This window comes from Schistocerca nitens, chromosome 9 (genome assembly GCF_023898315.1).
Source record: "Schistocerca nitens isolate TAMUIC-IGC-003100 chromosome 9, iqSchNite1.1, whole genome shotgun sequence".
NCBI classification, from domain to species: domain Eukaryota; kingdom Metazoa; phylum Arthropoda; class Insecta; order Orthoptera; family Acrididae; genus Schistocerca; species Schistocerca nitens.
Genome location: NC_064622.1, coordinates 430970810 through 430985009, shown reverse-complemented (window position 1 = coordinate 430985009; position 14200 = coordinate 430970810). Strand labels below are relative to the sequence as shown.

General features: G+C 44.3%; 1 protein-coding gene across 1 annotated transcript in view; it reads right to left on the bottom strand.

The window, feature by feature from the left end:
• Positions 1–14200, bottom strand: part of LOC126203761 (uncharacterized) — a 74843-nt gene that overhangs the window by 49718 nt on the left and 10925 nt on the right. Inside the window, exon 2 of the mRNA XM_049938130.1 lies at positions 955–1125. Within this exon, the coding sequence (XP_049794087.1) occupies positions 955–1125 (171 nt within the window). The remainder of the gene's footprint in view (positions 1–954; positions 1126–14200) is intronic.

Genomic DNA, 14200 nt, shown 5'->3' with positions numbered 1-14200 from the left:
AAGACGAGAATTATGTATTCATCCGGGAGCACAGATTGTTCTTCCGTGTTAGCAATACATCACCACGTGCGAAACCTGGGAAAGTTTCGTCAAAGGGACCGCAGACTTTCTCTGCCCCACCCTTCTCCAGTTGACTAGATTGTTGCTAACAACTTCGACATGGGTGCAACTTTAGCCATTTTTCCTAATATTCTTGACAACCAGGCCAGCTATGGTCTAGAACCTATTCCAAAGACCTGTAATGTCCTTCTAGAAGTGAACATACTCTAGCGTGCTGTAAACAAACTTTTCACAGCGACACTCGCTCTACAGCTGAAGAATGTATTTATCTTTTTGCCATGACGGAAATAAATATAAATGTGAAACCTATCATCTGTTTTTATGGAGTCGTTTCTCGCTTGTTTGGCTCGTCGTCTGACTTGGAGAAGTCGGTTCGTTGCTGCAAGCGGCGGAGTGAAAATGAAGTTCCGCCACGACGGGTGGGAGCTATTGCGGGCTGACAGAAACGTGGACTGTCAGTAGTGTGTATGTATGCACAGTTTTGAAGGAAGTAATATACAGTATTTCACAGTTCGTTTAAGAAGGTCGCTACACTACTGCCGGCCGCTGTGACAGAACGGATCTAGGCGTTTGAGTCCGGAGCCGCGCTGCTGCTACTGTCGTAGGTTCGAATCCTGCCTCGGGCATGGATGTGCGTGATGTCCTTAGGTTAGTTAGGTTTAAGTAGTTCTAAATCTAGGGTACTGATGACCTCAGATTCTAAGTCCCATAGTGCTTAGAGTCATTTGAACCATTTTTTGATGTAGAATACTGTCACGCATGGAACCTATGCGTCCTGGTGTAATTTGGAGAAGTGTGATAATCAAACGTTAGACATGTATTATCTTTAAAAGAATCATCGGCTTTTTCAAGGGGGATTACGAGATAGCGAAACTGGGAAAGATGATGACGCACCTTCCCGTCCGTCGGCGATCGGTTCGCCGCGTTCCCTGGGCTGAGACGCCACCTGCTTATCGTCAGGCCGCGTGCCGGCGCCGCCGTCGATGTCGGGGTTGTTGACGCCACAGTCGTCGCTGCTGCAGCATCCGCTGTGGTCGAGTCCCTGCTCCCCACGAGAGCTGCCACCTGCGATGAAAGTGGATGCTGTGTCTGAGCCTCAAGATTAGAGATCATGAACGATGTTTGTGCTCATATGAAGACTTTAACCGCTCGCTGACGGAGCTGTTACTTTGCAAAGACACCGGAAAATCATGACGCTACAGTACAGAAAGACTGTGCTACCGGTTTGTTTCTTTCAGCGTTTTTATTATTTATTGCGTAACTGCTTTCATGATTTTTAAAAGACGATGACAGAAGGTTGCGCTAGTCAGGTACATCACAGTCAAAATTCAAGCGCGAATGCGTTCTCAGCAGTGATATGTTAGTGCATTATATGCTTATCGAGATAATTACATATGAAAATTCTGTTTGCTGGGATCTGATGAACAACTGATTTTATCTAAATTATAATACAAACGTATTTTTTGACACAATCTGGAACTGAACGAGAAAGGGTAATGAATTCGGCAGAGGTCTATTCAGAATAACCAAAAATTGAATCGTCACACTCATATACTATATATTGTAGCATTACTACACTGCGGAGGATGTGCTGGAAACCAGTTATCAAAAGCAAAGCGAAATTTATGCTTTTAACATCAGTGCTAACAGTCGTCCTCTCCAGTATTATCACTATCAAGTGGAAGAAACGATCACCTTCTGATACTAGATGAGTGCTTTCTGTTCTGAACTATTTAGACACCAGAGGATGTTAATCACTTGGATGCGCACAGCGTGCGCGAATCACTCCATAGCAGCTAGTAGAAGGTCATGTTCTGCTGGGGGAAAGAGACTTAATAGCATTAAGGGAAACCAGCTGATAGATGTTTTGAATAAGAAGCTCACTCGCAAAGGAGAAATTAGGTATTGCTACCTATTTTGTATAGCTTTAGCCAGGGAAGTGTGGAAAAAAGAATGGCAGGATTCATAAACAAGTAGAAGAAAGGGCTTACGTTTACTACCGTAGCATCACTCGTATGACAACTGCCGACGGGAGAATCAGAAAGGCTATTAAACATCTGAACATCAATTACGGTTGTTTCCAGAAGCAGGTGTATCGCACTGTTCATGACTCTGGTGCTTCGTGTGATAAAGAACACTCCTTTCTGTGGCTGCATCAATTTGCGCGATTCTACGAATTTTCTGTTACAGCTTATGTGTTGCAGCTAAATTCAATAATGGTATTATCAAATAACAATTCAAGGTGTACAGACTCTTATGCAGACTTTTAGTCAACAAATAATGTTTAAAATCTTGAAACAAATAAATTCGTCCAGAATGAAATTTTCATTCTGCAGCTGTGTGCTGATACAAAAGTGTGTACCTGACCGAGACTCGAACTTGGGAACTTTGCCTTTCATTGGCAAGCGCTCTACCGGCAGTTTTATTAACAGGAACAGATATCCTGCCCACATTTTTTTTTCTTTTTTAAGAATTTACTTGGATCGGCCTGGCAGATTACAACTGTGTGCCGGACTGAAACCCCAAATCGGGATCCGACACAGCTACCCAAGCACTGTCTCCAGTAGACAGTTTTAATCTGTTAGGAGGCTTCGTATTAGCGCACCCTCCGCTGCAGAGTGAAAATTTGATTCTGGGAACATCCCTGAGGCTGTGGCTAAGCCATGTCTCCGTAATATCGTTTTTTCCAGCAGTGCTAGTCTTACTAGTTTTGCAAGAGAGCGTCAGTGAAATCTGGAAGGCAGCAGTCGAGGTACTGGCGGAAGTACAGTTGTAAGGAAGGCTGCTCAGTCGTGGTTGGGTAGCTAAGTCGCTAGAACACTTGCCTGTGAAAGTCAGAGTACCCGATTTCGAATCTCAGTCCGGCACACTCAGTTTTAATCTGGCAGGAAGTTCGAAGTAAATTCTTATATAATAGTACAAATATGTAATATTCTGTGAAATTGTCAACAAACAAATTGTTTATTTGTTGACATTGTGTTGTTCGTCATGTTTGTCATCAGTATAATACCGTCGCCTGTAGGAGATCGTCTCTGATGCCAGTTAACGGAAAGCGACCATCCCAGTCGTTTAGGGGAACAGTTGAAATGTACAGACGTCAATGAGAACCCAGCTACTGTGGAACACCAGTTCAGTGCATTAACCATAGTGCTGTATGGCTCGCTCAGTTTTCATGGATACAGAACAACTATATCCTGTACGAGTTTCAAAGGGTCTCGATAAAGTTAGTAATGTTAAGCAGGAAGCTGGGATAAGAATCCAGTCTATGCACTACATAGACGGCTAATTACCGTATGAAAATTAATGGAGGTGGAATGATGTGTCTCTGAGTATTTTAATACAATCTATTTCCTATTGTGAACATATGGAATGAATAAAGAATTCGCAGGAGATCTTCTGTGAAGCGTGGAAAGTAGGTGACGAGGTACTGGCGGAAGTAAAGCTGTGAGGAGGGGGCGTAAGTCGTGCTTGGGTAGCTCAGTTGGTAAAGCACTTGCCCGCGAAAGGCAACGGTCCCGAGTTCGAGTCTCGGTGTGGCACACAGTTCTAATCTGTCAGGAAGTTTCAATTCCAAAATTATTTATTAATATGGACCGGTATGATACCATCTGAGAAAATGTCGTCTTCGTGTCCTACAGTAAGAAATTCTGATTCCAACGTATATTTAAATTAAGCAATGTGGTCACATCATAAGAGACAGCGACATATGTTATAACTTGTGACAGTGACTTAATTAAAACTACTGTCACACCATTGATATTAGCGAACAAGGTGATTATCCTTTTGACGTCGTTGTACTTACGTTAATAGATGTCCTATTGGTTCACCGAAAATGTACAAGTGAAAATAATTGTTGTGCCATGTTTCGTTGGATTTATTTGGTTTACTGTTTCTGTGGAACAAAAATATTATTTATTATATGTGGTCATAACGTTGTTACATTGTAGGACATGTAACGTACTTTTATTTTTGATCATTACTTAATAGTTTGAATATCATACGTGATAGATTTTAGGCGTTTGCATCTGATTAACTGCTGCAAGATCAAAATGGCTCTACACTTCTAACTTCTCAATAGAGAGATATAAGTAAAATCTGTCATTAGTATTTCTACAGTCTTCGTCCGACAACATTCTAATGCCAATAGAGAGATATAAATAAACGATGTCTACAGTAACTGTACAGTCATTGTAGAAAAGCAGTGTAATTAAAAGCATACTGTAGTAATCCCGGCACCATCTCTTTGGAAAGACACACTATGCCTCCTTATTAGGATATTGAGACCCAGTGATTCGTTGGTCGCCACCACCTTACCTTTCTTTTTCTACAAGAGGGGAATCGCATTTTGTTTGTGCAGAAGAATAGTAACCCTCAAGAGAGTATTTTAAGAGTTACAGTCACCAGATACTAGTGCTGTAGAAAAGAAGGAATATACAAAATTTTCATTATTTCGAGACGACATTATACTATGTGAAAGTAACAAGTCGATTATACTCTGGCCCGTCGACGCTGGCATTCAACGCCGGTGGTACCAGTGATTGAGGAATTTCTGCAGTTATACTCCAGCAACTGGATGGCATCAGCTTGCTGCGGAGTATCTGTTAAGCAACACAGCGTGTGCTTATTGCAATAATTGGCACGTGGTGACACAGGCAGTTGATGCGGGCAGTAGTTTCAGAGAGGTCTCGGGTATGCGGGTGCTACGCAGAGTTGCCTAACTGGCATGTCGGAGCGGAGATGCCTTTCATTCCACGAACCGAGCGTATTCCAATTCTGCACTTGCATCTGCACTCCCCGATTCAACTTCAGAATGTGGAAGAGGATACACCGAACGAGAAACAGTTCCCCCTTATCCCTGTTGTACATGGGAAGAACGAATGTTGGTATCTCTCTGTAAATCTAGATTATTCTCTTTCATTGACCGTACAAGGTGAGGTAGTTAAGGCATGCCAACCAAAATATATACAGAATAAGAAAAAAATATTTAGGTGTCGTTTGAGTTAAGTCACAGCGAACAATGTGACGAATTTTCTGACATACAAAAGTAATTTTTAACGTGTATGGCACCAACTAATTTTGTAACTACATTCGAAATAGCTTTTTCAGACTTCTTCACGTTCACAGCAAATGTGAAACATGATCGGATACTAACGTGATAACAACGCCGCGAACTGTACCAAACGTAAAGGAAACTACTAAAAAGGTATGGTGAAACCTGTAATTTAGCGCTGTGCTAATGTAGCAATCAGACAACTTCCCCGTGAAACTGTTCAGAGTTCTACAATGTATACGATGTTCGAAAAACTGAATAGGGCTTTCTTTCGTTGCGAATATTGCTGGACAGTTAGTTTTATATGAATGGTACCCTGATCGCCCCAGGTCCACACGACCAGTCTTTGAAAATATTACAAAAAATATTAATAAATTGGCCGTGTAAGGAATAGAATACGCCTGTGAAAAAGAACAGCAGCTGTTGAAATACATGCAAATAATACATAAGCAGCAGTAATACATAATGTACCTGTCAAAACGAGGGACACTGAAACCGCATATGGGACCAGCCAAAGGTGTGTTCTGCAGATTCTACATTCCAACACATTTCTTCCTTTTGAAATTTCACCCCGTCTGTAGCTTTATGGCAGTGACTTTCAACTCAGTTACAGTTCCTGGAATGCTGTTTACGAAAGCTAAAAAATGAACGACCCTCCGAAAGATTTTGTTTTACGAATGAACAATCGTTTCCAAAGGATCGGAACTTTAATCTTCTCAATCTGCACCACTGTTCATTAAAAACTCAAGCTGGCTGACGTAAGTGGATAAAGAGCGACCGTGGTCTCATAACGCGTGGTGTAGGCTTATCAGGAATCGCGTCGTCGGTTCCTGTTTTGATAGCGAGACCCTAAATAACAAGAAATATATGCTGTTATTAACAGACATTCTGCCGCAGGCAATGAATGTGGTATCAACATGACAGATATCCTACCCAGACAGAACATTTGGAGATTGGACGTTCAGGAACCACAGAATGGGCACCATGTTTTCCAAATTCTTTGGACTCACACTATGATTAAATGTATCGTGACACTTATTACTGGACATTAATATGCGTATGTTCAACCCAGCTGGCGGCTGGCGACACTGTCAATGAGGTTTCTGAAGTTCTGTGGAGGGAGACAGCCCACCATTTGTCGATAGTGGAATCCAGAGATCGCCGAGGTGTTATACGCTGGGGTCTCGAGTGAAGTTGCTGTTTTCACTCATCCCAAAGATGTTTCTGGTAACAGCTGGGACCCTCGGCAGACCAGGAATCCCAGTGCCCAGATTGTTCAGGCATGTCAATGTCCACAAGCCATTGCCTTACAGATGTTGCGTTATCACAAGGTGCTGCGTCAAGCTGATACAGACAATAATTGTCTCCGAACTGCACCTCTAATGCACGCAGTACAAAATTTGTTACAATGTGTTTGTATCCTCTTGAAATTGTAGTTTTCTTTAGCGCAGTAAGCGGACCACAAACTAAATAAGAAAAACATCAACTCTTTGTAACAACCCCAAACCTGTATTTCGGTGTCGGCACTACACGTGATGGCAGTCAACGTTTTTCAAGTATTCACAAAACGCAGACTCTTCCATCGGATTGCCGCGTTATCCATCGCTCCAAAACATCGTCACTCTTTACACCATTTCAAGCCCCACTACGTGTGGCTTATGTGGACTGCTCGACGACTGTACACGATTTTTTTTAACTCCCCGCACACAGGTATTGTGCTAGCTGGATTTGCTGATGGCATTTTGCAACTCACGCGATTTTGCAACTCACGCGATTTTTTACAACTGTCCTCGTAATGCTCAACGATCTCTGTCCATAGGTAGATGAGGTCTGATGTTGATTTAGCTGTGGTCATTCCTTCTCGTTTCTGCTTCAGAGTCAAATCATCAAAAACTGGCTTGAGCAGTGAGCCGTGGAAAAAACTGCTGTTTTGAAGAGCGCGCCTCAGCGCGTAGCGTCGTTTCTGGCGGTGGCGCCGCTGTGGCAATCGTGGCTTTGGTGTCTCCCTCTGGTGGGAAAGGGGAAAGGTTGCCTGTTCACGTGCATTTAAGGGGCGCTATGAGCTCGCTCTGGGCGTGTCTAGTCAGTTGGTCAGCCGGGTCACTGTGGGGCAGTCAGTGTCTGCCTGTCGTCCGGAGTGCTAGTACGTGTTAGGCCGCCAGTCTGCTCGAGTTTGTTCAGGCAATGGTCATTGGCGGTTGGATCGATCGGTTGGTCGGTCGCGCACTGGGACACAAGATGACTGGTCCGTCTTGAGCTCGGCGCATGTGAAGTCGCCACGTCAGTCCAGTGGGCCGCGCCGTATAGCGAGGGGTAGTAGCTTCGCGGCCGACACGAGAGCAACAGGAGTCAACCCACGACATCGGTCTGGCCGCTGGGAGCTGGGACGCCGTGAGACGGAGGATCGGCGCGCCTTCTTGCGTCCGTTGAAGCGGCTGGCAGCGGACGGTTCGGGAGAGCGTTTTGGGGGGTGCTGCGCCAGGTCTTCGCCAGACATCGCAGTTTATTAAAAGTTAAGTGATTCGTAACATGTTGTTTCATTTACTTGTTAAATTCTACTTGTTTCCTTGGTCTGTCTCTCGACCCCATCTTGCTCGTCTGTCTCCCGTCCGCATTTGTTAGGCAGTTAGTGTCTGTCTGTCGGCTTGCCGTACGTTAATAGCTGCCTCTGTCATGTTTGTCGGATTCAGTGTTAATGAATTTATTGCTAAAGGTGTAAAGGCCGAATTCCTGAAATACGTTTTTATCTTGCCTATCATCTTGAGAGGCGGTATATGTGTAATGTAGAGCATGTTTGTTCATTTTATGTAAGATAGCATTACATGGGTTTTTATTTAAATGGTCATTTTACTATATAAAGTTGCCACCCATCCACCGTAAGAGTTTTCTTTTAAAAACAAGTTGCACTTTCGGTGGCAAGTAATTTTTTTAATGTGAGTGCTTTGTACGATTTCCATCCCTCCTGCGGTGTGCATAGCTTATGTGCTTGTGTGAGTTGTTACAATTTTTAGTTTAAAGTAATTTGGTGTGTTGCAGATTTGCACCATTGTAGTCTTTCAGAGGTTGTTGTGAGCGGTCGTGACTACGGCCCTGTTAAAAGGGAGGGCAAGGTTCTCAGTCCGAAAGCTCATACTGTCAATAAAAATAAAAAATAAAAAAAATAAAAAAATTGTTGTTTCTGCCTCTGAATAAATTGTAACTTCCTATTTAGAGGGTGCTTTCTGATTATAATTTTAAAAAAAGGAAAGGGTTTTTAGGAATAAAATTTCCATTTGTTGAAAGAAATTTGTTTTCATCAGTTACCCACTGGCAACCACTTCCACGCTCACATAGTGTGATTAAATGTGTTAATGTTCTTGATGAATCGCTAGTAAACAAAGTAAATTCTTTAAGAAAAGATTTTGAAAGTAAATCCACGGTTCAGGCAGTTTTAGAAGTGTCGATTGTCCCTGGGGGACTTGTTACTCAGGTGACATCCAATGCAGTAATAAATCCACGTTCAAAATCACAGAACGCTCCTGGCATGCCCATTCTACTGTTGGTGCTTCTGGCAATACAATATCTTCTCCTCCTTTCTACTGGCAGGCCGGTATCTCGTGATGTACAGCGCTGAATTTCGCATAACATAGTGGTATCCGGATAGTTTTGATCAGACAGTGTATATCTGTGCAGGATAAGAGGTCAAAAAGAAAATAACGACTACACCCGAAGTTACGAAACGCCATAAACACACCGCTGCACAGTAAAATACTCGTATGGAATTCAGCAAAGTAGTGTAATCCTTTCGGAATCGCCTTATAGCTTGTATCGCTGCTCACAGTCAACAATTTGAGCACTTAATAAGAAATTCATAACGAACCATACATGAGCGACATGCTAGCTTAAATTTGATATAGTACGCATACATTTGTAGGTCCTCTTTTACAGAAGGCAAGACAGTGTTACACAGCACGATTCATTGTTATACTTTGATGAAATTGCACATATCTTATGCCGAAGTGCTCTTGAAGTAGCTTTCCAATATCACAAAAAATATACAGTATTATTTAAAAAAATCCATGTCTTACATCGACGGCTACAAATGTTACTTTCGTACGTCAGACAACAAAGAAAGACACTATCGAGTAAGGGTCCAAATTAGCCAATGTTTCTTTAACCTTAGTCCATTAGGGTAGATACACTATGTAATCAAATGTATCCGGACACCCGGCTGAATATGACTTCTGACTGCTCTGCATCGGTAATACTGGAAATCAATATACTGTTGGCCCACCCTTAGCCTTGATCACAGCTTCCACTCTCGCAGGCGTACGTTCAATCAGGTGCTGAAATTCTTCTTGGGGAATGGCGGCCCATTCTTCGCGAAGTGCTGCACTGAGGAGACGGATCGATGTCGGTCGGTGAGGTCTGGCACGAAGTCGGTGTTCCAAAACATCCCAAAGGTGTTCTATAGGATTCTGGGCAGGACTCTGTGCAGGCCAGTCCATTACAGGGATGTTATTGTCGTATAACCAATCCACCACAGGCTGTGCATTATGAACAGGTGCTCAATCGTGTTGAAAGATACAATCGCCATCCCCAAATTGCTCTTCAACAGTGAGAAACACGAAGGTGCTTAAAATATCAATGTAGGCCTGGGCTGTGATAGTTCCACGTTAAACAACAAGGGGTGAAAGCCTCTCTACGAAAAACACGACCACACCGTAACACCACAGCCTCCGAATTTTACTGTTGGCTCTACACACGCTGGCAGATGACGTTCACCGGGCATTCGCCATACTCACTCCCTGCCATCGCATCGCTACATTCTGTACCGTGATTTGTCACGCCACACAACGTTTTTACACTGTTCAGTCGTCCAAGTATCTACGCTCCTTACACCAAGCGAGGCGTGGTTTGGCATTTACCGACATGATGTGTGGCTTATGAGCAGCCGCTCGCACATAAAATCCAAGTTTTCTCACCTCCCGCCTGTCATAGAACTTACAGTGGGTCCTGATGCAGTCTGGTCTGGATAGATGTCTGCCTATTACACATTACGACCCTCTTCAACTGTCGGCGGTGTCTGTCAGTCTACAGACGAGGTCTCCCGGTACGCTTTTGGGCTGTACGTGTCCTTCCCGTTTCCACTTCACTGTCAGGTATGAAACAGTGGACCTAGGGATGTTTAGGAGTGTGGAAATCTCGCGTAAAGACGTATGACACAAGTGACACCCAATCATCTGACCACGTTCGAAGTCCGTGAGTTCCACGGAGCGCCCCATTCTGCTCTCTCACGATGTCTAATGACTACTGAGGTCACTGATATGGAGTACTTGGCAGTAGGTGGCAACACAATGCACCTAATATGAAAAAGTATGTTTCTGGGGGTGTCAGAATACTTCTGATCACATAGTGCAACTTGCAGATGAATGTACGATGGAATGGTATACTAAACTCTCAGCTGTTTCTTCTCGGTAGGGAATATTTATCATGAGTCACAACTACCGGTATTCATTTCCTGACTTCAGGCGTATGCCAAGGTCAGGAATGTTCGAGTTTTAGCAATAGTTAATTCACATGCGGCAAAGTGCTACCCTTTCTCATAGAACAACGCCTACACATTCTTCACCTCCAGATGTTTCAGCACTATGTATGTCACTGCTGCAAGTGTATCCAACAGCAACCACTGATAGGAAATTTGGAAAATTGTGGTAAGGACTGTGGGACCAAACTGCTGAGGTCATCGTTCCCTAGGTTTACACACGTCTTAATCTAACTTACGTTAAGGACAACACACACACCCATGCCCGAGATGGGACTCGAACCTCCGAAGGGGGGGGGGGGGGGGAGGGGGGCGTTGATAGGTCAAAAATCTTCTTATTTTTCCAAGCCGTTACGTTGGAACGCTTTCTGAAAGTTTGCGAGTCGTGTAACTTAAGTCTGAAGTTGGTAACGGTCTGGTAGCGGTCGTTGGAAACCTGCTGGAAGCCACTACCAGGCTGGTTCGAACACAGGCCCTCGTCGTAATCCCCGGGCAATTGGGTCCGCAGTCTCGAGCCTCACCGCATCCCGGAAGCAGCGTGCTAACAAGCGCGGATATCCAGACGGGTGAGATGTCAAAGAGAATAATTCATAGGAACACGTTTCATTTGATATAGCACTTAATCCCATCAGCCTGAAGATTCTGAATTGGAGACAAAACTATAGATGGAGATTTACAGGACTTTCTAGGCCATCATATTAATTGTACATATTCGAAGAGAAATATAATTTATGTTGGAGGTTCATAAAAAACTATTTACGAAGAACCTTTAGGACCAAAGAGAAAATCTGAATGCATATAGGAGGCCCTAGACATTTTCTCGGAATAATAATACACTGACTAGGCATATTCATGTGACTATCTATCAGAGGCATAAATAACGACCTTTTGCAGCGCTGACCGCTGCGAAACGTGCAGAAGTCAGATTCTGGAAGACACCGACAGGGATGGGGAGCCACGGCTACTTAAGTGCCGTAACCAGCTGCGCTAGATTTCTCGGTAGAAGACACATGGTGCGAACGGCCTGATCGAAATGATCCCATACATTCTCTATTCGTCTGAAATCCGGGGATATTGGTGGCCGAAGAGCACATTAAACTCTTCCTGGTGTTCTTCGAACCACGCAAGCGCACTGCGAATTGTGTGACACGTTGCAGTGACCTGCAGGTAGACGCCGAGAAAATCAAATTGGATATAGGAGTAGACATGGTGCCGAAGGATAGATGCATACTTGTGTTGACCCACTGTGCCTTCCAGAATGTTGAGATCCGCCTGGGAACGCCATTCGGCCTGGACCCTTCTGACGATTGTTGCAGTGTGATTTCAGACTTTTCACGCCGTAACGCCAATGGCCATCTGTCCGATGAAGCGTACAATGCGGCCCGTCTGAAAACGTCACCTGCCACTCAGTAGAAGTCCAGTTGTGTGCAAACTACCAAACTCCATCCTTCGTCATCAATGAACAGCCGTGAGCAAGAATGCGTAAATTAGGCGCCGTTGAGGAGACATTGTTGATAGACCCTTGGTTTATCTGGGCGTTCAGTTGCTCAACAGTCGCACTTCCATTCGTCCCTACACATCTCCGCAACCATCGTTCACCACCTGCCATCTGTGGTCCATGGTGCTCCACTGTTATCTTGACTCCGGTTTTGGATAGCGCCTTTTCACCATGGACGGTTTACTGGAACCACGGCGGCTTGTGAACGGTTTACAAACCTAGCCGTTTCGGATATCCTGCAACACTTGGCCCCAAAGCCAGTGATCATGCACTTCTGGACGTCAGATAAATCGTTGCGCCGGCCGGTGTGGCCGTGCGCTTCTAGGCGCTACAGTCTGGCGCCGGGCGACCGCTACGGTCGCAGATTTGAATCCTGCCTCGGGCATGGATGTGTGTGATGTCCTAAGGTTAGTTAGGTTTAATTAGTTCTAAGTTCTAGGCGACTGATGACCTCAGAAGTTAAGTCGCATAGTTCTCAGAGCCAAATCGTTCCGTTTCCGCATTACGAGAACGGCTGCAGTAGTTTCCGCATCCCTCCTAACATAGAGCTGGTATCAGTTGTCTGTGAGTGATTGTTGCGCTTTGACGTCGAACACAGGCAGTGGATACATTAATGTGATAGGACCGTGCGTTGCCCCGTCGTAACTTCAATATATGACGCAATACGTCTGTTCTAGCTCTACTTGCCTAAAAAACACATCGATCTTCGCACTGCTACCGGTGTTCGAATGTGGAATCTACTACTTCTTAGCTTAATATTTTATGTCTTATCATACTTGAATTCAAACGAATGCTGAAGCACTTTCCTTTGTCAGTCTAACAACAAAGCAGATTTCATTCTTATCGTTACTCTTCTTTCTTCACTGTGTTATCTTTCCAATTTCAGTTACTTAAATCATAACACACTGTTTAACAGATCGTAGCTTGTATGATGTATCATTATTACTGCGGCCAGCGTCCACAGCCTTAGAGATTGTAGAAGGAAATGGTTTGTCACGAATTTCTAGGGAACTATACCGACATTCGCCTTAATTTGTTTATGAAAACTATGGATAACTTACGATAAACTGTTGGAAGGAAATGTTGACCCCTTGCCTCCCAAAAGCATGTCCATGCTTCAACGTGCGTCTCTCAGGCTTCGTTATGCATATGCATAAAACAGAGAGAAAAGTGTGAAATTACCATTGGGATGAACTCAAGGAAATTTTGTGACTTCCTGCGGTACAGAAGCCGTCATGAAACCAGGCAGCTGTAGGTCGCAACTGTAAATCCCTTCAGACTCAGTCTAAATCACCGCACGCCAGGCAACATCGCCATTTCCTATATTGGCTCGTCAGACGACTCAATTCGTTACTTGCGTGTGGCAGATTTTCGCTTTGATCCCTGAAATCGCTCTACTTTGCGTTTCAGCATAAACGATGCGCAGCAGCCTGTCCATATCTTAGCATTGTTTGTGAAATCACACTTCATTCATCTACACTCAGCAAGTGGCACAATGCGCTTTGTATACCAAGCACTGTCAGTATCATCTCTCCTGCCCCCTTTGATGAATATCAACGCCTGCCGGCAGCTTATGGTCTTCATTTAATTATCATTTCAATCTAGAGAGCTGCACGGTCACCGATGGTATCTGTTCTTTCGGACATTTTCGTAAAGGCTAACCGGCCATTGACCTCCTTCTGTGCGGATGCACACGCATTGGCCAAACTCTTACGGGACTCGGTAAGATAGTCTGTAGCGAGTAATGAGTGTAATGGGCAGGGGCACTACGAATGTAATGTGTGGACATTATATTGGGAATGTGGGTCTCACGGGGAGCGTGGAAGGGATAACTCCCTGCAGTGGCACTATCCTCTGTGCCCTCGGTGGCTCAGATGGATAGAGCATCTGCCATGTAAGCTGGAAATCCCGGGTTCGAATGCCGGTCGGGGCACACATTTTCAACCGTCCCCGTTGATGTATATCAACTCCTGTCGGCAGCTTAGGGTCTTGATTTGATCATTATCTCTTTCCTTTCCTGTCACGAATAGTGTGCGACTGTTGGTAAGCCTCTCTGTGAACCCGAAGA